The sequence below is a fragment of the Taudactylus pleione genome, unplaced genomic scaffold (assembly GCF_031769625.1).
Source record: "Taudactylus pleione unplaced genomic scaffold, aTauple2 ptg000189l, whole genome shotgun sequence".
Classification (NCBI taxonomy): domain Eukaryota; kingdom Metazoa; phylum Chordata; class Amphibia; order Anura; family Myobatrachidae; genus Taudactylus; species Taudactylus pleione.
In genome coordinates, this window is record NW_028284591.1 from 3,849,373 (window position 1) to 3,873,278 (window position 23,906).

Here is a 23,906-nt window from a genome sequence, read left to right on the forward strand (position 1 = left end):
CTGCTTAGTAAATAGACCCCCATGTCTTTTCTAAGGTTGTCCTTGTCACATACTGTTAAATGCATCAAACTTTCTAGGAAGTGGGGATGTGGACAAGTGGAGAAGTTGTCCATAGCAGCCAATCAGCTTATAGCTAGCATTCGCCAAGTACAATCTATAAAATGGCAGCTAGTAGCTAATTGGTTGCTATGGGAAACTTCTCCACCTGCCCACATTTTCTCTGTTTGGAAGTCTTGATACATCTCCCTCTTAGGCAATGCGTGTGGTCCTCTGTCTCCCTCCCATCCTCCTAATATAGCCCCTGATTCAGAGCCGGACACTCTGACCAGAGCGCTCGCTCTGAATCATGGCCCACCTCCATTAATATGGAGCGTCCTCCTGGACGCTCGTATAGCTGTGGGTCACCACCCACAGCATATACGAGTGTGCAGGATGATGGTCGCGATGGTCTTGACCATCGCGACCATCGCCACTGCGAGCAAAAGCCTGCGGTTAAGTTTTTCAACCGCAAGGCCAGGAGTGATTTTGGCTCTATCAGAGCCAAAATCACTCCCACTGACATCACTAGTGATGTCAGTGGGGCCGGCTTCAGACGGTAGGCGTTCTCTTGGGAACGCCTCCGTCTGGCAGGCACGCCCACCAAAGGGGGCGTGCTGTCAGTCAACATCGACATCACGCCCCCTTTGATGAGACACTACGAGCGAAGGAAAGTCCTTCACTTGTCGCGTCTCGCGCATGCGCACGACGGAGCTCCCTCCGTCGTGCGCATGCGCAGTGCAGACCATCGACCCACTTGCGAGCGGACAGCCGAGTGGGTCTGAATGAGGGCCATAGTGTTCAATCTAATCTAGAATACACAAGTTATGCACTACTGCTACAAATGTTTGTATAAATCAGATTATGTCCAGGTTGCTGCATTAATGGCAGCTATCCATTGATAATGAATCTAATTATTACCTATTATTGAATCTATTATTGCCTGGCAATGCTGATTTCATTTATATCCCTGAAGAGAGAGAGAGCATCCCTCAAAAATAATATCTCATTAAGTAAAGATCTTGCAGGTCTTTCAGTCCAGCGTTTCCTGGGAAACTGATAAAGTGTTTATTTTCTTAGGCTTTTAGCTGCTCGGGTAAGGATGGCGCATACAGAGCGAGGGCAGCTGGGAGGCCCAGTGTTACCCGCAGGCACTTTCCACCCGCTCTTTTGCTCTTCTTCCTGATTTTGTTCAGCTACTCGAATGCCTGTAAAAAAAACAAAAACAAACGTTATTTGGGCGGCTACCACAGCGCACGTCATATTGCCGATGATAACTTCATGCAGTATGTGCCATAGATCCTTCTACTTTTGATCCCACTCTGCACTACTGCAGCAGGATCTCCATTATTTGTGCTGGTAGCTTTGATATCCTTAAGTCTAGGGTTGTAATCAGGTGTGGAATATATTGTTAGGAGCATAATTAGCATTGAAATTTAAACCATCAACCCAATATATATATATTTTTTGTGCTTTGCGTATTTATCCGCACCATAGGCATTTAATGCACGGAAGCCACCAGGACCCGTTACGGCGGCTTCTGCGTCTAATTGCATCTGATCCTATACATGACTGTCTCTGTACATGCCTCTCTCCACTCAGTGTAGGCCATAGATCAGAGGTTCCCAAATGCAGTCCTCAAGGCTCCCCAACAGCTCATGTTTTAGAGATATCCATGGTTGAGCACAGGTGATTAAATCAAATTGACTGAGGTACTAAGTCACCTGTGCAGCTGTGCTCAACCATGGATATCTCTAAAACATGAACTGTTGGGGAGCCTTGAGGACCGTGATTGGGAACCTCTGCCATAGATAAATTTCAAAAAATCATCGTCCAGATACAAAATACATATTAATAATAATGCCTATTGCTACATCGCTTTTACAAGAATTAAATTATCTTTATTTTGCTGCCTCTGCCAGAAAAGTTCGTCAGCTACTTTCATAACATGCTGTAAAGTTCAATGCTTTGTACACTGCTGTGCTGAGAGAGACAGAGAGAGATAATTTTCTTAATTGTTAATGTTAATCTGTTTTACAGGCCGTTCCCTACTCCAGAGAGTTTAAGCAGAAATATGACTATTTCCGAAAAAAATTGAAGAAACCAGTAAGTAGTTCAAAACCTATTTGGATTCTATATTGCTCGTTATTGTTTCAATGTATAAAACAGTTGATGAGCAGAGCGTACTGTATATGGGCGCGTATTTATACTGTATTTTGAGCTGCGCGTAGGTTTATGAATGCGTTCCCTAGTGCCCAGGGTCTACTGATGCTGCAGTTGCCGGCCAGTTGCGTCAGTCAGCTGCCGGCCGCCGGGGAGAGAGGAGGGGGCCATGGACGGGGAATGCACACAGGCCCCCTCCTCTCTTAAGACGCCCCTGCATCTAGTATACAAATATCATTAACAATGAGACCATTTCTAAGACAGCAAATATGCTATCTGGAACCCAATAGGTTTGATGTAATGGTTGATATGCCAGCAGATGGGATGCCGGCAGTGGAAATAAAGCCGCCACCCGGCATAATGCCGACGCTGATAGCCCGATGGACGTCAGGATATCAGCGTTGGCGTCCTGACCGTTGGAAGTCCGGACGGCGGTAAGTATACTCGCTTAGCCGGGGAGAGGGGGGTGGTTAGGATTAGGCACCACCCAGGGGAGGGTTAGGGTTAGGCTACAGGGAGGGGGGGGTTAGGGTTATGCATCCCCCGGGGGGGAGGTTAGGGTTAGGCACCCCCCCTGGGAGGGTTAGTTTTAGGGTGCGGGAAGTGGGGAGGGGGGCTAGGGTGAAGCACCATCCGGGGGGAGGTTAGGGTTAGGCACCACTTAGAGGGGAGGGTTAGGGTACTTACCAGCCCTAGTCATAGAGCCTTAACTAGACTTTTTGGTGCCCTGTGCCAGAAAGACCATTACACCCCCCCCCTTCCTATTTTTCAAATAGGAACATAAGATAGTGCCCCTGAAAAAGGGCCATGGCCTCATGGGGAAGGGCCAGGGAAGAGATAGAGGAGCCCAGGAGATGCTGGGGATAAAAGAAGAGGAAGCTACAAGTGAGAATGATAATAGACAGGAAAATTGACAGGCCCAAACAGTGCCCCCTGCCCAGCAGTGCCCTGTGCCATGGCACTGGTCGCACCACCCTACTTATGGCCCTGCCTACTCGGAATCTTCAGCTTTCAGGCCTTCTCATACCGATTCCGATGTAATAACACAACTTGGAAAACATGGGCAACCAAGTGTTTATGCCGCAGATATATTATTCAGCTTTTGCCATTCATTTTCTTTAATTAACAAGATGAAAAGGTTTCCCTTTTATTTCTGCTAATGAATGAGCTGTGATAAATGATAATGTAAAGGAATTAGCATAATTATTCCTCCAACTGGTAATCACTGTATGTTTCCAGTCACTAATTACAATTGAACTAATGTCACTTTCCTCGATGTAATAGACAGATGAATGGGAAATCTTACTAGCAACTTCCATGTTTACCTATGGGGGTTGCGGCAGCTGTCGGAAATGGAGGAACCGCAACAGATATTGGCGATATCTACTTCGGTCCCTCCATAATACATCTGGGGGATACTAAATATTTGCAGGAATTCTCCAAAAACGTGTGTTTTTTGAGAATACGGCGCACGTGTTTAATGATAAATAGGTCCCTATGTCTGTCTTTATTTTGTGTCCTTTATGACCCCGTTATATGTTTGTCCTGTTATGGAGGTTATGGCGTCTTACAAATCAGTGATGATGATTATACTGCCGTCTCTCAGGAGTGAAGAACAGAAGGCAGACTATGCCTGTCGTGGGTTAATCCACAAGGCTATGGGTGGTTTGTGTGAGGTCACATGGGTGAATTTTAGCCAATTAGTTGTTAGTGGGTTGGGTTAAAAGTTAGAGTATTTAAGGCTTGTGGTCATATGGTACAAGCATCTCTGTGAATAATTTTCCCTCCCTCCTGCCTGCCCGCCCTTTCGTTAGGATTTGGTCGGTTGTTGGCTATTTTCCTTTGGCGGGAAAGAACGGCAGGGCATTCAGTTCGGGTGCAGTTGATTTGTATTTGGGTGCACTCAATTTTGTCTGAAGTCTGAACCACCCCACCGGGGGCAGCACTACACCTTTCTTCTTCGGGTTCCATAGGGTCCACATGAATTACCTTGGGATATATAGTTGGATAGCATCCTATGCACAAAACGGAGCTCCCAGCGTGCACTGGTCCCCCTCCCTATATACCCTGCCCCCAGCCACAGGCATTCAGTTGTTTAGTTTGGTGTGCGGCAAGTGCACCTGTTTTAACAGTGGGACTGCTCAGGCAGTCTCAAGCTTTTTTTATTTTACAGAGTTTAGCGGTGCTAGGTGCCATAAAGGACGCCTGCACTGCGGCTCCTGCTACCTCCGCCGACAACACCAGCATCCGCCTTGTGCCACTGGGTTTTCAGCAGGGCTGGGTAGTGGCCCTGGACTGCGGCCGGGGAGCGGAGATGCAGGTAAGTGCGCTAAGCGGTCCCTTACATCTGGTGTTGAGACGCATCAGGGGGGGCTGTGTGTGCAGGACGATCCTCACTAGGCGACCGGGACCATATTGTCTGTTGCCGGGGATGGGTGGTAGGACTAGCTAGAACGCACTAGGTTGCGTCCTGCCACCTTGTAGTGCAGCGTCCCAGGCGGTTAAAAATCACAGCCTAGGGGAGATAGGCGCTTCCCCAGGTGAATCCCGGCAGATTTCCGGTTTCGAACGCCGGTGTCTGATATAAAGTGACCACCTCAGGGTTAAGACATGTGCAGTTGAGTGTTTTGGCAGCACTGTGGGGTGTTCTCAGATGCTGGTCTGCCTCCTATATCCATCTCCGTCAGGTTTGGCATATAGTGTGCTCTGTATCCTACCATCATCCCGCTGGGGCTGGCTAGTTGATCAGAGTTCAGATTGCTGCTGTTATCATGCGTATTCATGCATTGTATGTGACTGTATTCTAGTTGCTGCTGCTTTTACATTACCTGTAATTTTCAAGCTATCACTGTGTTTCTCCTCGTCCACCTGATGGTGTGTGTGTGTGTGGGGGGGGGGGGATCATTGATACAAAGCCATTTTTTGCATGTATACTGAGTACCTTATACCATTGATATAATATCATGTCTGAAGGTAATGAGCAGGAGGCGAGCTTATCAGTTGGTTTATCTTGTAAATTCTGTTCTACAAGCCCGTCTAATCAGTAGTAATGTAGTAGATGTTGTAGATTATTACAGGATATATCTAATACATCTGTACCAACAATGGAGCCACAAATGGTGGCCATCACATCTCAAGTTTTGTCCTATTTGATAGGCAAAGCTACTGAGGTGCGAGCTCCGGCCATGGTACCACAGGTAGTACCCAAAGCCTATACATCATCCTGTATATATGCCTCCTATGAATCCCTGTTGGGATTACTCTGTAGCTCACTATAGTCAGAGTGTATTGCCATCCTCAGTCTCTCCACAGGTAGAGAAGCCAATGGGGATAAAGAAGCAGAAGAAGAGGTCTCGTCAGGTGTCACATATTGACTAAACTACCTCATCAGACTCTGAGACTCAGAGCGTTGAATCGGTCTATGAAATAAAGGATTATCAAGTTGTGGATGTTCCCTCTCTGGTTAGAGGGGTTAGAACTGGCCTCAACATAAAGGAAGTAGAGGAAATTGCTCTGACGGATGATGAGCCAGTCTTTAGGCGTCAGTCTGTGTCTAAAGATTATTTTCCTCGGTCTGGGCAACTGACGAATCTTTTATGGCTGAAGCTTGGGAGACTCCTAATAAGCATTTTCAGGCCACTAAGAATTTGACCTCTCGATATCCATTTGCTCCAGGGGCGTGTAATAAATGGGAGATTCCACCAACGATAGATGCGCACGTGACAAGGCTGATCAAAAGCGATACATTGCCCATCCCGGCAGCAACTTCGTTAACAGAGGTTACCGATAGAAAGATTGATAATAATTTAAAATCAATGTTTTCTTTATCGGGACCTGTTACCAGGCCAGCTATAGCCTGGTTAGCTAGAGTTATGGAGGAGTGGATTAAGGTGCTAGAGGCATCTACGGTTGACCCTTCTAGAAAGCAGCTTTCTCTTCTTGGTCAGTTGCAAGATGCAGCTATGTATATGGAGGAGGCGGGGATTGACGCAGGTGTCCTGGCGTCTAGGATCTCGGGCCAACTCGGTGGCAGCCCAAAGGTCCCTCTGGCTTAAAACTTGAAAGGCGGATGCAGGGTCCAAGAAGGCTCTAGAATTATTGCCCTTCTCAGGGAAGGTACTGTTTGATCCAGGCTTGGATGACATGACTTCCTTGGCAATGCCGAAGTCAGCAGAACTGCCATCCACGTCCACCTCTAAGAGGCAGCCATATCAGTCCTTTCATTCACAAGGTAGGACAAAGAAGCAGTCCTCGGCCAAACAAATTGGCAAGAGGACACAGCCCAAAGGGACTTGGTCAGCCAAATGCCATGCTTCCATGCCAGATGGTAAGTCCATTGTCTGATGGGCTGGGCCTCCCCCTGAAGGATGTCAGGGTTGGGGGCCGACTTTTGCAGTTTACACAGGCCTGGCATCAGACCACTACAGATGCCTGGGTACGAGAGCTAGTTTCTCAGGGTTATACCATCACGCACGTTCCTCAGGCTTCCCCCTCAAAGGTTTGTGGGCACAACCCTTCCTACAGACCTGGTCAGAGCTGCGGCCTACCAGGAGACTATTGAGGCCCTCCTGTGATACAACAGGGAAGGGGTTACTATTCAGTTGTGTTTGTAATTCAAAAATCCAATGGGTCACACCGCCCTATATTGAATCTAAAATCTCTCAACAGATTTATCAAAGTGCCTAAATTCCGTATGGAAACCCTATGGTCAATTGTGTTGGCAATGGAGCCTGGGGACTTCATGGTCTCCCTGGACATATCTGCATGTCCCGATTACAAAATGTCACCAAGCCTTTCTCAGGTTGGCAGTAGATCGACAACACTATCAGTTTCAGGCTCTATCCTTCGGACTAGCCACAGCCCCTTGGGTATTCACCAAGATAATTGCGTTCATGACTGCTCATCTCAGACGACAAGGAGTCCGGATACTGCCATATCTAGACGACCTCCTGATATTGGTGCAATCTCAGGAGAGGTTACAATGCCATCTACAGATGACCATTGTCGGTTTACAAGAGCACGGCTGGGTAATCAATTGGAAGAAGTCATCACTCTCTCCAACTCAGCAGATGGTGCACTTAGGGGCATGGCTGGACTCTCTGGGACAGAGGATTCTTCTTCCAGAGGACAAGATTGTAACATTACAGACTCGTGTGCACAAACTGCTTTGCAAACAAACAGTGTCAGTGCACTTGGCAATGCAGGTGCTGGGCTCCATGGTAGCCACATTCGACATGGTGGCTTATGCCCAGTTCCACCCCAGGTCCCTGCAGCTGTGGATCCTGGCCCAATGGGATGGTCAGTATCATCGGATAAAAACCCAGATGGTACACAGCTCGCCGGAGGTTCACTTCTCCCTAGCCTGGTGGCTGGAGATGACTCATTTAAACAATGGTCGTCCGTTATGGATCCCGGAATGGGTTCTTCTCACCACGGACACAAGTTTGCGAGGATGGGGAGCAGTGATGGGTCATCACTCTTTTCAGGGAAAGTGGACAGACCAAGAAAGTCACCTACCAATAAATATATTGGAGCTTTGGGCAGTGCACAAAGCACTCATATTGGCACAGGACCTTCTACAAGGCAGGCCTGTCCAGGTTCAGTCTGACAATGCGACAGCAGTGGCCTACATAAACCGTCAAGGAGGCAAATGAAGTCCAGCAGCCATGTAAAAAGTGGCAAGGATTCTGCTATGGGTGGAATGCCATCTTCCAGCAATATTCAACCCAGGGGTTCTCAACTGGGAAGCAGACTTCCTAAGTCGCCAGGACATGCACGCCGGAGAATGGGCTCTACATCCGGAGGGATTTCAAATCCTGGTGGACAGATGTGGGATACCAGACGTAGACCTCATGGAATCACGTCACACCCACAAAATCCCCAGGTACGGGTCCAGAACAAGGGACCCCTCAGCAGCCTTCGTGGACTCTCTGGCGGTGAGATGGAACTTCAGGCTGGCATACCAGTTTCCTCCAATCTCCCTCCTCTCAAGGCTTGTCAGAAAATGTAGACAGGAAGGTGGCATGATGATACTAATAGCTCCTGTCTGGCTCAGGAGGCATTGGTTTTCGGATGACACGTCTTTCCATAGACAGTTCATTTCCACTTAGTCTGCAGCAGAACCTGTTAATGCAGGGTACTTGTCTATACCAGGATCTACCTCGGCTGGCTTTGATGGCTTGTCTCTTGAGTCTTCCATCTTAAAGGCCAAGGGGTTTTCTCCTTCAGTGATACAGATGATGCTGAGAGCAAGAAAGCCTGCTTCTGCTCGCATCTATCACAGGATTTGATGGTCATTGTTTCTGTGGTGTTTCAACAGGAGATATGACCCTAAGATATTCAAGGTATCAAGAGTACTTGGTTTTCTCCAGGCTGGACTAGACTTAGGTCTTTGCCTGGCTACCTTGAGAGTCCAAGTTTCAGCTTTGACTGCTTGGTTCCAGTGTAAGATTGCACCTCTGCCAGATGTTAGAACATTATTTCAGGGGGTTCTTAGACTGCAACCTCCATTTCTCCCACCGGTGGCACAGTGGCATTTGTCCTTGATTCTCAGGGCACTGCAGGGGCATCCCTTTGAACCCTTGGATAGGGTGGACTTGAGATGGCTGATGGCCAAGACTTTGTTTCTTCTCGCCATCTCTTCAGCTTGCAGAGTTTCGGACTTGGTAGCATTGTCATGTCGTTCTCCATATTTGGTGTTTCATCAAAATAGAGCTGTCCTCTGTGCCAAGGCAGGCTACCTCCCAAAGGCTGTGTCCCAGTTTCACATAAATGAGGAAATTGTAGTCCCGGTCTTTAAGTCTGCAGACCTATCTTCAAGTGAAGCTTCCTTGGATGTGATTTGAGCCCTTCGTATCTACGTGGATCGGAACAAGTCCATCAGGAAATCGGATTCACTTTTTGTGTTATATGGTTTTCACAAAAGAGGTTGGCCAGCAAACAAATCAACCTTGTCTCGCTGGCTTCATATGACTGTGAGTACATTTATCAAGTTCTATGCTTTTGATACATATGCCTCCCAGGATGCTTCCATTGGGTGGCAGATTCTCCTATATGCTCAGAAGCATCCCCACCCTTAAGGGAACTGCTTTGGGACGTCCCAAGGTAATTCTTGTGGACCCTATGGAACCCGAAGAAGAAATATCGAATTATGGTATAAATACCTTTTTGATAATTTTTTCTTTGAGATCCATAGGGTCTACAGGGCACCCACCCTGACGCACCTGGCCTCAGATGGACTTGTTCTTAAACTTTATATCACAGATTCCCTCTTCACTTGTTGAGTGTTTTCGTGTGAAATTTTTTCTTCCTTCTCCAATCTCCGTCTCTTGCCGCGAGGCTTGGTCACGAACTGAATACCTGTGGCTGTGGCTGGGGGCAGGGTATATAGAGAGGGGGACCAGTGCATGCTGGGCGCTCCAAAGCTTTGCTGTTTGGTGCATTGGATGCTATCCAACTATTTATCCCAAGGTAATTCCTGTGGACCCTATGGACCTAGAAGAAAAAGAATTATCAAAAGGTATGTTATACCATAATTCTATATTTCTGGGTGATTTTTCTTATGTTGCAAGGTTCAGTTGGAAACCCCTTGTTGTTAGTTGTGTTTTGTAAGCACCCATATGGCGAACTCTGCCGGCAATGCATGTTTTGTGTTTGCGTTGGTGCATTGTTGGGCTGCGATGATTATTGCCCGTCCTTTCTGGCCACTGTACAGTTTTTTAGTTTATGATCTTTTCAATAAATAGCTAACCTTTTGTAATGCCATTTCTGTCTGTCATTATTTTATATAAGTTTAATGTTATTGTGACCGTAGTACAAAACATACATTAGCCATTAGGAGGTTTAATGATTGTCCAAGCTTGAAAAATTTAGAGCTTCTGCTACTCAAAAGCAGTTGTGTCGCTGTTAGGGTGGGCAGGTGGAAGCAAGTAATCTATTTACTTTGCTTATGTGACATATGAAGTTTATCAGATGTGCATTGTGCTGTATGAATCTTTCAATGAAAACATAATTCGTGAAAAGTACTTATGCTTAATTAACGCTATTAAATTCAATAGTTTTATCGCACCCGATCTCCCGTCTAAATTGGCTGGTGATCGATGTGCTATATTCAATTATTTTCGGCGTCCATACAACCTGTAGCTAACCAGAACATTAGAACACCCATAGGGCTAGTTCCATCCTCTTAATCATCCAGAACATTAGAACACACATAGAGCTAGTGCTATCCTGTAATCAATCAGATCATTAGAAAACCCATAGAGACAGTGCAAACCTATAGCCACCTTGAACAGTAGAACATCCACAGAGCTAGTGCCAACCTGTAGCCAACCAGATCATTAGAACACCCATAGAGCTAGTGCCATCCTGTAACCAATCAGAGCATTAGAACACCCATAGAGCTATTGTCAACCTGTAGCCAATCAGATAATTAGATTATCAACAAGATTAGTGCCCACCTGTAGCCAACTTTAACATAACACTCATAGGGTTAGTGCCAACCTGTAGCTAAACAGAATATTAGAATACCCATAGAGTTTGTGCCAACCAGAAAATTAGACTATCTACAGCAGTGATTCCCAACCTCGGTCCTCAAGGCACACCAACAGTCCTGGTTTTAGTGATATCCATGCTTACGCACAGATGGTTAAATCAAAACAACTGAGGTGCTAATGAAGTCACATGTGTTCAAGTATGGCTATACTTAAAACCTGGACTGTTAGTGTGCCTTGAGGACCGTGGTTGGGAAACCCTGTTCTACAGAGGTAGTGCCAACCTGTTGCCAACCAGAAAACTAGACTGTCTACAGAGATAGTGCAAACCTGTAGACAACCAGAACATTTAACGCGACTTGTACCAACCATAAGCTATTAGATTATCCACAAGGATAGTTCCAGCCTGCAGCCAACCAGAACATTTTGTCCACAAAGCTAGTACCAACATTACGGAAAAGAACATCCAAGGAGGTAGTGCCAGCCTGTAGTTGCTGACTGCATTACAATGCTAGTCAGGGCATTAAAATCAGCCTACAGATGGTTTAGAATTTGCCTATAGACCATCAGATTTTTGGGATGCTTACAACACAAAAATTCATAGAGCTAACTGTAATAGAAACAGCATAAAGTGCAATTGTTACTTTACTATACGAGTCAGCAAGAGTGGTGGATGCTTTCAGCCTTTTCCTCATTGACGTCAAAGTGGCAGCCATGTAGGAAGAGGTAGTATTTCAAAAAGTTTGTTCGTTGTATTGGAGAATGGGCATCACAACATGTAATTCCTTTCTCAGGCCGACATACCAAACAGATTTGAGATGAAGCTCCACAGAAACAACATCTTTGAAGAGTCATACAGGAGGATTATGTCGGTGAAGAGGCCAGATGTCCTTAAAGCGCGGCTGTGGATAGAGTTTGAATCTGAGAAAGGTCTGGATTATGGGGGAGTCGCCAGAGAATGGTTCTTCCTTTTATCCAAAGAAATGTTTAACCCGTACTATGGACTTTTTGAGTACTCTGCTACGTAAGTTCATTAGCCGGTTGAGTAATAACATTTATTTTGTATTCAATAACAATTTTATTTTGTATTCAAAGCTTCTTGATTTAAGATGTAGGGTTAGAACAAACTGCAGCCAATCATAGAATTAGAATATTAACCGCAGATCAAACTTCTTAATTTTCATGATATAATTTCCAGTTCATGATTTCCATTCTTATTGGCCTCTCATTTGCCCCATTTATCTCTTATGGGCCATCTAGACAGGGCCATTCTGGTGAGCCCATATATCCAATTGGCTGTACTTGAACTGCCTTTAAAAATGATGGCTGCCCTCTGCTGAGCATGCCACTGGCATGTTAGCCTGGAGGAGGACCAGTCTTAGAACAAGGGGCTGCTTAATGCATCTTTTTATCTCAAGATACCTAATTCAAATGGGCATTGTGTACTTCAGATGTCATGGGACTGCTGTGTTAGAAAGGGGAACCTTGTGATGTCACTAGGACATCCCCCCCCAGCGATGTCATTAGGACGTTCCCCCCCCAGCGATGCCACTAGGACCCCAGCGATGCCACTAGGACGTTCCCCTCCCCAGCGATGCCACTAGGATGCCCCCCCCCAGCGATGCCACTAGGACTTTGCCCCCCCCAGCGATGTGACTAAGACGTTCTCCCCCCAGCGATGTCACTAGGATGTTCCCCCCCCAGTAATGTCACTAGGAAGTCTCCTCCCAGTGATGTCACTAGAACGTTCGCCTACCCCCAGCGATGTCACTAGATCCCCCCCAAGCGATGTTAGTTACTAGGATGTCCGTCCCCCCCCAGCGATGTCACTAAGATGTGCCCCAGCGATGTGACTAAGACGTTCCCTCCCAGTGATATTCAGTTCAAGGATTGACAGTAGAGCCTGTCTGACCCTCTGCCACCCTGCGCTAACAGATCCAGTAGCTATTAGATCACACTGATGCGCCCACAGTGACTGGCCTATCCCTTATTATAGCCTATTTAATCCCCCTTTAGACGCAAGTGAAGATACATCTTAGCTGCATTTGCTTACGCCCAGAGTGGAGAGCTGGACCTGTGGGGATGTTGCCCATAGCAACCAATAAGCTTCTACATATTGTGTAGATTGTACTTGATAAATGCTACCTCAAAGCTAAAATCCACTTCTCCACTATTTTCACTGCTTGATACATCAACCCCGACAGTTCAGATCACTCTCCTCAGAGGCACATCATATGTTTTTCATTCCAGCTCAGAAAAGAAGTTGGGGGTGTTCAAGGCACCATGCCATATATCTCATTAAGGGTGGGATGTACTAAAGGGTGAAATGCGGTCAAAACTTCACAGTTTTCTGAGTTTTGGCCGCATTTCCATATGTACCAACCACCGGAATTCAATACATTCCAGAGCTTTGGACCCAGTGGGTAACGCCATCTATAGATGGTGTTACCCAGTAGTAGCCTATGGGCTTATTTCCGCAATTCCCCTTGGGATGGATCCAATCAGATTCCTCCCAGCGTCCCCGAGGCGTGCGCGTCCTTTGGCGCATGTGCAGAAGGACACCAGAGGGACTTCTGGGTCATAAACCCGAAAGTTCCTTTATCGCAAAGAACAGCTCTTATCGGGAGAGCTGTCCTTTGCGCATTTCTAGGTACATACCGGCGATAATATGTACCCAATTAATGGCGGAATGTACAGCATTGCAGGTGCGATGCTTAGTGCTTCCCGCCCTAAGTGTCTGTCACACACCTGGATGACCATATGAATTAGTACCACTGTGTGCTGTATCTGATTACTGTCTGATACCCGTTACGGGACGTAGTTATGAGACCGGCAGCTGCGATGCTGCCAGTCTCAATCCCGAAGCTGGAAGCCCGACAAGGGATTTAAGATAGGCGTAGAAATACCGACGCCTATCTTAATCCCAACGCCGGAATCCAGGAGGACGACAGCCCATACAAAGGTAAGCCGGGGCACCCTTAGTGCTCGCCTCAGGGGAAGGGAGGGTTAGATGTAGGAAGCATAGTGGGGTTAGTGTTCGGTTTTTTTTCAGGGGGGGGTGTGTTAGGGTTAAGCACCCCTTGGGGGGGGAGGGTTAGTGTCAGGCGCCACTGAGGGGGGTTAGGGTTATGCACTAAAGGGGGACGTGTAGTTTTAGGCACGAAGGGGGGAAACTTCGGTTCAGGCACCAACAGGGAGGGTTAGGGGGAGAAGGGGCAGGGTAAGTATACCCAACCCCTGTCGGGATACCAACCATCGGGATGCTGCTGTCTGTATTTTGACAGTAGGCATCACGACAGCCGGCATTACATTCCCATTCCGCTGATACATATAACACTTTTTAAATCTATAGACAATCAAGCATTGACATTAATAATTTTTCCCTTTGAGAGTGTCATATATAGAGAATTACAGCCTGCTTCCGGAGCCCGGTGTACGTCACTAAACATTATCCGCGTGCTGCTCTCACTACAGCTCCACTGAGTTTTCAAATGATTGCTTTCTTTGTGAGGGCTTTGTTCTACTTAACATTAATCACAATAAAAACCCACTATTGAAAAATGTCGATCCAGATTATACACAGAACAAATCTCTTATTCTTCACACCCACAGGGACAATTACACCCTTCAGATCAACCCCAACTCCGGCCTCTGCAATGAAGATCATCTGTCGTATTTCACGTTCATCGGGCGAATTGCCGGCCTTGCCGTGTTCCATGGAAAATTACTAGACGGTGAGTATATTCCGCACTTGAAGAAGTTTCAATAAGTCATGAAGGTGTATATCGCCTGCCCACAAAACCCGAATATAACCACGTCTTCCATACAAGGCGATCCTGAAACCGTTACATGGTTCGTCTGAGCTGGAGAAATCGTGCATTTATATTTAGCTATAATTCTGGACATGTCGGTCAATTTTTATTTTTCATGTGCAATTTTCTCATTGCTCTCGCTGTTATTCCAGAGAGGTTTACGGAGCCAGCCTGCGCCCCTCACAGCACTCTTGCATTAAAGGATATGAGAGTGATCCGTCTGGGGCACAGCGCGGTGTTCCCTGCTCAGTGTTGCTGGTAATAAATACGTGGGCGGACAGCCGCTACAGAAAAGTAGTCTCTGAGCAGTTTATTTCTCTTATGACTATACTGGAGGCTGCTGTGCGCCGTGAGGAGATGTTGTCACTATGTGTTACTTAAACCCATTTAAGTATATGCCCCTTACAGACAGAAGATCATCTTCACGTTGTGTTTCTGATGTTCATTTTGTTTTACTTTGCCTTCTCCTGTTATTGAAGTGGTGATTTTTGCATCGCTGCAGGTTTCTTCATTCGGCCGTTTTACAAGATGATGTTGGGGAAACAGATTACGCTGAAGGACATGGAGTCTGTGGTATGTTCCCGGGATATATTAGCCTATAACAGTGGCTTAGTGCACACAGCGGCATCTCCAGCCCACGTCTTTACTACCCCTCTGTCGTCCTCTTCTCATCACTCTCTCCATCACACTGCAGCGGTTGCAGGAAGGTGCATAAAACATTGGCTATCATGCCGCCTGCTGCAGTCACTTGCCGCAGAGTAGCCTATGATCGGGACGCTGGCAGAGCAGAGGTGGGGAGTATGGAGCAGAACCACGTCTTACTGCCCCTCCCATTGCATGGTGCTACCATAATAATAGGTGCAGAATAGATATCTGTGACTGTCACATGCACACATTGCATTCACCCAGCTTGTTATCTGTAGTAATATTCATTAGCCAGCAGCCAATCGATTCGCTAAGCACCTGCAAGGACACCGAGGTATGAGGTAACAGCTGCTGCATAATTATTTTTATTCTATTGGCTAGCGCAGGGGTAGGCAACGTGTGCAACTCCAGCTGCTGTGGAACTACACATCACAGGATGCCACAGTTTTACTTTTAGGGCGCTCTAAAACTGGGGCAGGGTATGCTGGTGTGTGTAGTTCCACAGCATGCTGGAGTGCAGCACGTTGCCTACCCCTGCCAAGCTGATGTCTCTGCGGCCTAGTGAGTCGATCGGGTTCCGTCCACAAAATGGCTGCTTCCGCTTTGTATAGCTTTGGGAACGGTTTTCATAGTATGACATTTTAAGGGTGGTAGAAATTAAATTTAATCAAGACAATGACGTGTTTCAATAAATGAATGTGTATCCGTAAAAGCTGGAATAAAAATGGCCTACTGATATACCCAGAGAGGAAGGGAATGTGTAATATTAATAACTAAATTATACACGTACGAATAATATAAAGGGAATACGCTTTGTGCTCACACGGATTTGCTGGTAAATAGTTCACGTCTACCACTGAACGATGTGGTCACGGAATTAACTCTAATTGTGACCGATTCTGATCTTACACTATTTTTGTTTTCATCACTTTGAAAGTAGACGGTTAGTTGTAGAACCAAAATAGTTTACATTTGTGAGTTTTTGATGTAACTTTGATGGACTGTGACTCAGTGTAATACCTTCTGCTTCCATAGGACAGCGAATACTATAATTCTTTGAAATGGATCTTAGAAAATGACCCCACTGAGCTGGATCTCAGGTTCTGTATAGATGAAGAAAATTTTGGTCAGGTATGTACACTTACGCACAAGGACAATGTTTGTATTATGTCTTCACACCCTGTGTTAAATAACTTGCAAGTGCACTTCCCACTTCTTTTTTTGTGAAAAATCATATCCTAAGTTATTAGTGACAATTTTTTGCTGCCTCCTGCTAGAAAAAGTAACACTTATGAAAGCTGATCCTAACTTATCTACTTGTGGGTTGGGCATTTCTCCCATCCTGTGTCAATTCAGATCTTGTACCGCAGATATCTGTGACTACGGATAGGACCAAAGGATATAATGGAGATCTCATTTAACACTTGTATATTTCATGAAGCCCAACTTGTAAATTTGCATTATTTTTAAGCCTAAATGTCTCAATATCTTCCTTTTATGCATTTGCAATATAAGTACAAATTGGTTGCGGAGGGATTTTAGTTGATCTGTATTATTATTAGGGGAGAGCGGGTTTGTTTTTACTCGGTTTTACTCGGTTCTTATCGCCACTTTACCGCAAATTCGGCTCGATTTTATTCGCTATCCAAAACACATGTTCGGCGACAGCCAATTAAAAGATCCGAGTAAAACCGAACCCGCTCACCCCTAATTGTTATTAGTCTATATAACGAGTAATCCTTTCTCTCCGTGGTAATAAAGATTACAGTGTTATCAGTACATGACGCATTTCGCTGCCCTTTATTTTTCAGACGTACCAGGTTGATTTAAAGCCAAATGGGTCGGAGATGGTTGTGACGAATGACAACAAGCGGGAGTACATAGAGTACGTGTTCATATTTATAACTATCTCATTTCCCCGGTGATTCTGGTGTCACATATTCAGATCGCTACGGAATTGAATGCACGTGGCTTTTTGTTATTCTTTTAACTTCCTTATTCTTGGCAGTAACAGGTTTCAAGACAGAAATAAACGTGAGCGCTGAGCTTTTAGGAGGCTCAAGGTCCACCAGTGGCTTCTTCAAAGAACCACTCAACACTGATAGAAAATCTTGTCTTCAAATTCCTCCGTCCAGTGGTGGCTCCAAAAGGGGGGGGGGGGCTGCAGCATAGTCCAAAATTCAAATAGGGGAGCCCCACCCACTGCCCTTCCAAACCCTACCAAACATCACCAGCCAGGACACACTGGCAGTTGTTGTGGCTCACCCACCTCTGGAGCCACCATTGCCCCCGCCCCTAAACCCCCCCTATTTATTTATGGTTAGTTATTTTTTAACAATTATTTACATAGAGCGCACATATTCCACAGTGCTTACAGATAATATTTAAGTCATTCACGTCAGTCTCTGTCCCGGTGGAGCTACCACATGTATGTATGTATGTATGTATGTATGTATGTATGTATCTATATACATATATCTTTTCTCTTTCTTTTCTCTTTTCTTTTTTCTTTTCTTTTCTTTTCTCTTTTCATTTCTCTTTTAATTTTTCTTTTCTCTTTTCTTTTTTCTTTTCTTTTCACTTTTCTTTTAATTTCTCTTTTCATTTCTCTTTTCTCTTTTCTTTTCTGTTTTCTTTTTTCTTTTCTTTTCTCTTTTCTTTTCTTTTATTTTCTTTTCCTTTTTTCCCTTTTCCCTTTTCTTCCATTTTCCTTTTTTTCCCTTTTCTTTTTTTTTTTTTGGTCCGAAGACAATTAACCTACCAGTATGTTTTTGGAATGTGGGAGGAAACCCCCCGAAAGCACAGGGGGACATACAAAATCCACAACGATAGGGTCTTGATGAGAATCGAAGCCAAGAGCCTAGCGCTGTGAGGCAGTAATGATGAGCACTACACCAACTGTGTGAAAAGCAAAAGTGTGGCAAATATTTCACAGTATCCGCACAGCGATTTATTTATAAATCATTTTACCAGGGAAAACACTTTGACAGTCACCATTCGTTTTCAAGTATGTCCTGGAAGCTTTATATACAAGTATGACCTAATATAGACAAAAGGCAGGAATAGGCCCATTTATTATTGTTTTTAGACCTGATAATTATAATTTCTTATTGCAGCAATAACAAAGTACTGTATGTGCCACCGGAAAGCATCAAGAACCACGCGCAGGAATAGGAGCCCGTCCCTGCGATATGTAAAAGTAACGTGATCGCAATGCTTACATTTTATGAGGCCGGCCACGCTAACACACATTAGCTGTCTACTAACAGCCCATGCACAAGTGGAGAGTGCCGGTTAGGGACCATAGGGATTATCATTACCCGGCACAGGGCATAGGGATCATACAGATGGCATTAGCTACCGGGCCATTCCGGAGCTTGGTAAATTCAGCATTGAAGCATCTCCCATAGAAACCTGTGGAGGGCTGATTTTGCGATCGAGGTTCCCTGTATATACATTTACATACATTTAGGGCAGAGGTAGGGAACTTTTTTTTTTTTCTGCCGAAGGCCATTTTTATATATACAACATTATTTGTGGGCTCGGTGTAGGCCACGCCCCCTCCATGTGATGTCACATGGGGCGGGGTCATAATTACCAGTGATCACAGCAATGCCCGAAGCATACTGAGGATGCCCCGGGGAGCTGTAGGGGCAGCGGTGTGACCATCTGAAGTGTCCTAAGGATGCTCCAGGCGGCACTGCTGCATAGATTCTGGCTGCAGGGTACCATTCTTGGCACCCTGCTAGCCAGGTGAGGCTAGCAGAAAAAAAGCTCCAAGGGCCAGACCAAATGATTCCGGGGGCCTTATACGGCCCCTGGGCCTGAGGTTCCCCATTCCTGATTTAGGGGATACTTAATATTTGCAGTTACCCATCACCCCTCTTGGAATTTAAACAAAAGGTGCAAGTCACCTCACTCCTAAAATTCCAAATTGCCAGATTCATCAGTGTTTGGGAAACAGCCCAGGACACGTCGCTAGCTTTGGAATGTTGGTGATTAAATAAGAATTGTGTAGCCGTGAAGTATAAGTGAAGAGAAGTCAGCTTGACATTATATTGTATAAAAGCTACAGGTACAGTACACTGCTCAGAATGATAATGCTAGAATTATGCACTAACACTTTAAATAAGTCTCTCTCACGCATTGTTCCTGATTTTGTGTTGCGAACAAAACCTCCCCGGCTGCCTATTTTACTGACATGTTCTAAGCTGTTGACTCATCCAGGGTATAAAAATACATTATTCACACTGAACCTTTACAGGCGATTGTGATGTCATTTTCATTTTAAATCCAAGGACAGTTCCTATGGATAATGTATGTAGGCCTGATTAATATTTTATGTATGCACCCAAGGGGCATTGGTACAGTGTATCTCGCAGAGAATGAGGACGGGAATGATGTTATAGAAGTGTTAGCAATATATCGTTTTATAAATGCGCTATAACGGCATGTAGTAGACGGAATTCTCTTTGTACTAAGTGATTCTTTTTTTTTGTTTTTTGTTTTTCTTTTCAGCCTTGTTATCCAGTGGAGATTCGTGAACAGGGTGCAAAAACAAATGAATGCATTTTTAGAAGTATGTACTATTTTTGTTTATTCTTCCTTTAATGTCATTTTGCTAATAGGGGAACGGTTCCTAATAGTGTGTTTTTATCCAGATTAATATGTGATTAATGTCCTATAAGGAGAGCCCCACGTTTTTGCTTACTTGAATGTATTAATATTAGAGAGAACAAGCATCCAGCCTACTTGCTGTGCTATAAATTTTGGGGAAGATTTCCCCACGGAGGTAATAAGATATGGTTGATAGTTGGCAATAGGCTGTTGCTACCCCATTGATCGATCAGTCGATATAAAGGGGTCATTTACTAGCTAGTGTAGCAATTCTCTCTTGAATGCAAGTTATACAACAAATACGAGAGTCTGTTGTTACTGGGTCACTGCGCAGATACAGGTGGAGTAGACTTCAGTGTACCCATGTGCTCATGTTGGCTATGCACTCTTCCATTTGAATGATAAAAGCAGCAGCCGGTTTGGCACAAATTTTAGAGAATAATTAAATTCTGAAGAGCGCCCGCCTCTGGGTTTTATTTAAGTATGATATGTGCTTATTGTTTAGCCTTGCTGCAAGGTGCCATCAGAGAAAGCTTCCAATTAATAATAAAACGAGATGCCTTGCAAATATACCCACGCCAGGTTGTGGAAAGGAGAATGTACAATGTATTCACTTGGCAAATACGTGTAGGGCTCATCATTATCTGGCGCTGCCAAGCTTGCTGCCAGATTTCAGCTTTCACGGGTCTAGTTACACCGCTATTCAGATGTTTCTGGCGCAAAGTGGTTCATTTCATTGTTGTCCTCCTGAATGTAAGACTACCTGACAATTATGTCCCCATCTGTGCTAGCGCCATAAAATAGTAACTTTATTGATGTAAATCTGTTAGTCATCCGGTCACGCCAGATGCTGTATGGATGAAATCACACACGGGTCTGCTTTATAATCATAAACTGTTCCACTACAGGCTGATTCATTCAGGCCTTCATCAAGAAAGTACAATAGGACATCATACATGTATATCAGATTACATTTCAAGCAACATGAAACATTGTTTAGGCATATCTGTTGTAACACACTGTTCTTCTTAGATAGAATAGATCATTTATATAATGGTCATAATACCAGTCAATTGTGGTTCAAATATCTTCTTCTAAAATGTGTTACCTATATACAAAAGTACAGAAGATGGAAAAATCTTCATTACGCCAGAGCAGTGGTACTGTGCAGCTTCCCACAGCATACACAAGAGCAGTGGTACTGTGCAGCTTCCCACAGCATACACAAGAGCAGTGGTACTGTGCAGCTTCTCACAGTATACACAAGAGCAGTGGTACTGTGCAACTTCCAACAGTATACACAAGAGCAGTGGTACTGTGCAGCTTCCCACAGCATACACAAGAGCAGTGGTACTGTGCAGCTTCCCACAGCATACACAAGAGCAGTGGTACTGTGCAGCTTCTCACAGTATACACAAGAGCAGTGGTACTGTGCAACTTCCAACAGTATACACAAGAGCAGTGGTACTGTGCAGCTTCTCACAGTATACACAAGAGCAGTGGTACTGTGCAGCTTCCCACGGCATACACAAGAGCAGTGGTACTGTGCAGCTTCCCACAAGTATACGCCAGAGCAGTGGTACTGTGCAGCTTCCCACAGCATACACAAGAGCAGTGGTACTGTGCAGCTTCCTACAGTATACACAAGAGCAGTGGTACTGTGCAGCTTCTCACAGTATACACAAGAGCAGTGGTACTGTGCAACTTCCAACAGTATACACAAGAGCAGTGGTACTGTGCAGCTTCTCACAGTATACACAAGAGCAGTGGTACTGTGCAGCTTCTCACAGTATACACAAGAGCGGTGGTACTGTGCAGCTTCTCACAGTATACACAAGAGCAGTGGTACTGTGCAACTTCCAACAGTATACACAAGAGCAGTGGTACTGTGCAGCTTCTCACAGTATACACAAGAGCAGTGGTACTGTGCAGCTTCTCACAGTATACACAAGAGCGGTGGTACTGTGCAGCTTCTCACAGTATACACAAGAGCAGTGGTACTGTGCAACTTCCAACAGTATACACAAGAGCAGTGGTACTGTGCAGCTTCTCACAGTATACACAAGAGCAGTGGTACTGTGCAGCTTCTCACAGTATACACAAGAGCAGTGGTACTGTGCAACTTCCCACAGTATACACAAGAGCAGTGGTACTGTGCAACTTCCCACAGCATACACAAGAGCAGTGGTACTGTGCAGCTTCTCACAGTATACACAAGAGCAGTGGTACTGTGCAACTTCCCACAGTATACACAAGAGCAGTGGTACTGTGCAACTTCCAACAGTATACACAAGAGCAGTGGTACTGGGCAACTTCCCACAGTATACACAAGAGCAATGGTACTGTGCAGCTTCCCACATTATACACAAGAGCAGTGGTACTGTGCAGCTTCCCACATTATACACAAGAGCAGTGGTACTGTGCAGCTTCTCACAGTATACACAAGAGCAGTGGTACTGTGCAGCTTCTCACAGTATACACAAGAGCAGTGGTACTGTGCAACTTCCCACAGTATACACAAGAGCAGTGGTACTGTGCAACTTCCCACAGCATACACAAGAGCAGTGGTACTGTGCAGCTTCTCACAGTATACACAAGAGCAGTGGTACTGTGCAACTTCCCACAGTATACACAAGAGCAGTGGTACTGTGCAGCTTCCCACAGTATACACAAGAGCAGTGGTACTGGGCAACTTCCCACAGTATACACAAGAGCAGTGGTACTGTGCAGCTTCCCACATTATACACAAGAGCAGTGGTACTGTGCAGCTTCTCACAGTATACACAAGAGCAGTGGTACTGTGCAGCTTCCCACAGTATACACAAGAGCAGTGGTACTGGGCAACTTCCCACATTATACACAAGAGCAGTGGTACTGTGCAACTTCCCACAGTATACACAAGAGCAGTGGTACTGTGCAGCTTCCCACAGTATACACAAGAGCAGTGGTACTGGGCAACTTCCCACAGTATACACAAGAGCAGTCATACTGGGCAAGTTCCCACAGCATACATAAGAGGAGTGGTACTGTGCAACTTCCTACAGCATACATAAGAGGAGTGGTACTGTGCAACTTCCTACAGCATACATAAGAGGAGTGGTACTGGGCAAGTTCCCACAGCATACATAAGAGGAGTGGTACTGTGCAACTTCCTACAGTATACATAAGAGGAGTGGTACTGGGCAAGTTCCCACAACATACATAAGAGGAGTGGTACTGTGCGCCTTCCTACAGCATACACAAGTGGGTTGGGTACATTACTTATGCTGGCCATACACGCTGCAATTATCGGGACGATCCGCCCGATATCGGCGGATCGCCGCGATAATTGTAGCATGGGGGGGGCGACCGAGGGTTAAATATTGCTCGGTCGGGCATGCTGGATTGTCCAGCATGCCCGTCTGATGCGATATTTACCCGGTAACTGTCGGCCGCATCGGGCAGTGTATGCCCAGCGCGGCCGACAGAAAGACATTTCCTGTGTTCCTTCCTACGGAAGGCACAGGGAAATGTCTCCTCCCCCGTGGGCGGAGCGCAGATGTCGGGCTATACACTGTGAGATTTCTCTCACAGTGTATGCCGCGGACATCTGCGGCTGGCAGCCGGCCAGATAAAATGTCTGTCGGTCTGACAGACATTTTATCTTGCCGTGTATGCCCAGCATAGACAGCTAAAAAGGTAGACACCATAATATTGACAAGTACAATATTTAGACAACCAAAATTTAGACGTGGACTATATGTAGACAATCAATATGTCGACAGGGACATAATACAGACATGAACATAATGTACAGTAGACAATTAATATATAGACAGGGTAAAATGCTGACCGCCAAAATTTTGACATGGTCAAAATGTAGAGACACAAAATGTAGGCAAAGTCAAAATGTCAACAGTAATAATAATAAAACACAGCTGTCGCTAAAGCAGTTATACGCCATCTGACACGCCTGAGAGAGCCGCTAGTTTAAACCCTACTAGGATCCATTCCCCCTCAATTCCATAACCAGCCCGGACCTCTCAGCCTGGGCTGGTATGGGAAAAACGGTGTAGGAATCCCCCGATTTTCCTATATCAGCGCCGGGCTGAATCAGCCGTGGTGCTGATGCTATAGCTGGTAGATGCACAGAGTGGTGCTC

At 45.5% G+C, this 23,906-nt stretch overlaps 1 protein-coding gene across 14 annotated transcripts in view; it reads left to right on the top strand.

Annotated features, from left to right (window-relative positions):
* The window catches only part of NEDD4L (NEDD4 like E3 ubiquitin protein ligase), a 438,826-nt gene that overhangs the window by 396,215 nt on the left and 18,705 nt on the right, over positions 1–23,906 (top strand). For all 14 annotated transcript variants that reach the window (XM_088476471.1, XM_088476472.1, XM_088476473.1 and 11 more), the window contains 7 exons: positions 2,077–2,142; positions 11,486–11,715; positions 14,304–14,425; positions 15,006–15,076; positions 16,184–16,279; positions 16,960–17,033; positions 19,667–19,727. In XM_088476471.1, coding sequence (XP_088332597.1) covers positions 2,077–2,142; positions 11,486–11,715; positions 14,304–14,425; positions 15,006–15,076; positions 16,184–16,279; positions 16,960–17,033; positions 19,667–19,727 — 720 coding nt within the window. The remainder of the gene's footprint in view (positions 1–2,076; positions 2,143–11,485; positions 11,716–14,303; positions 14,426–15,005; positions 15,077–16,183; positions 16,280–16,959; positions 17,034–19,666; positions 19,728–23,906) is intronic.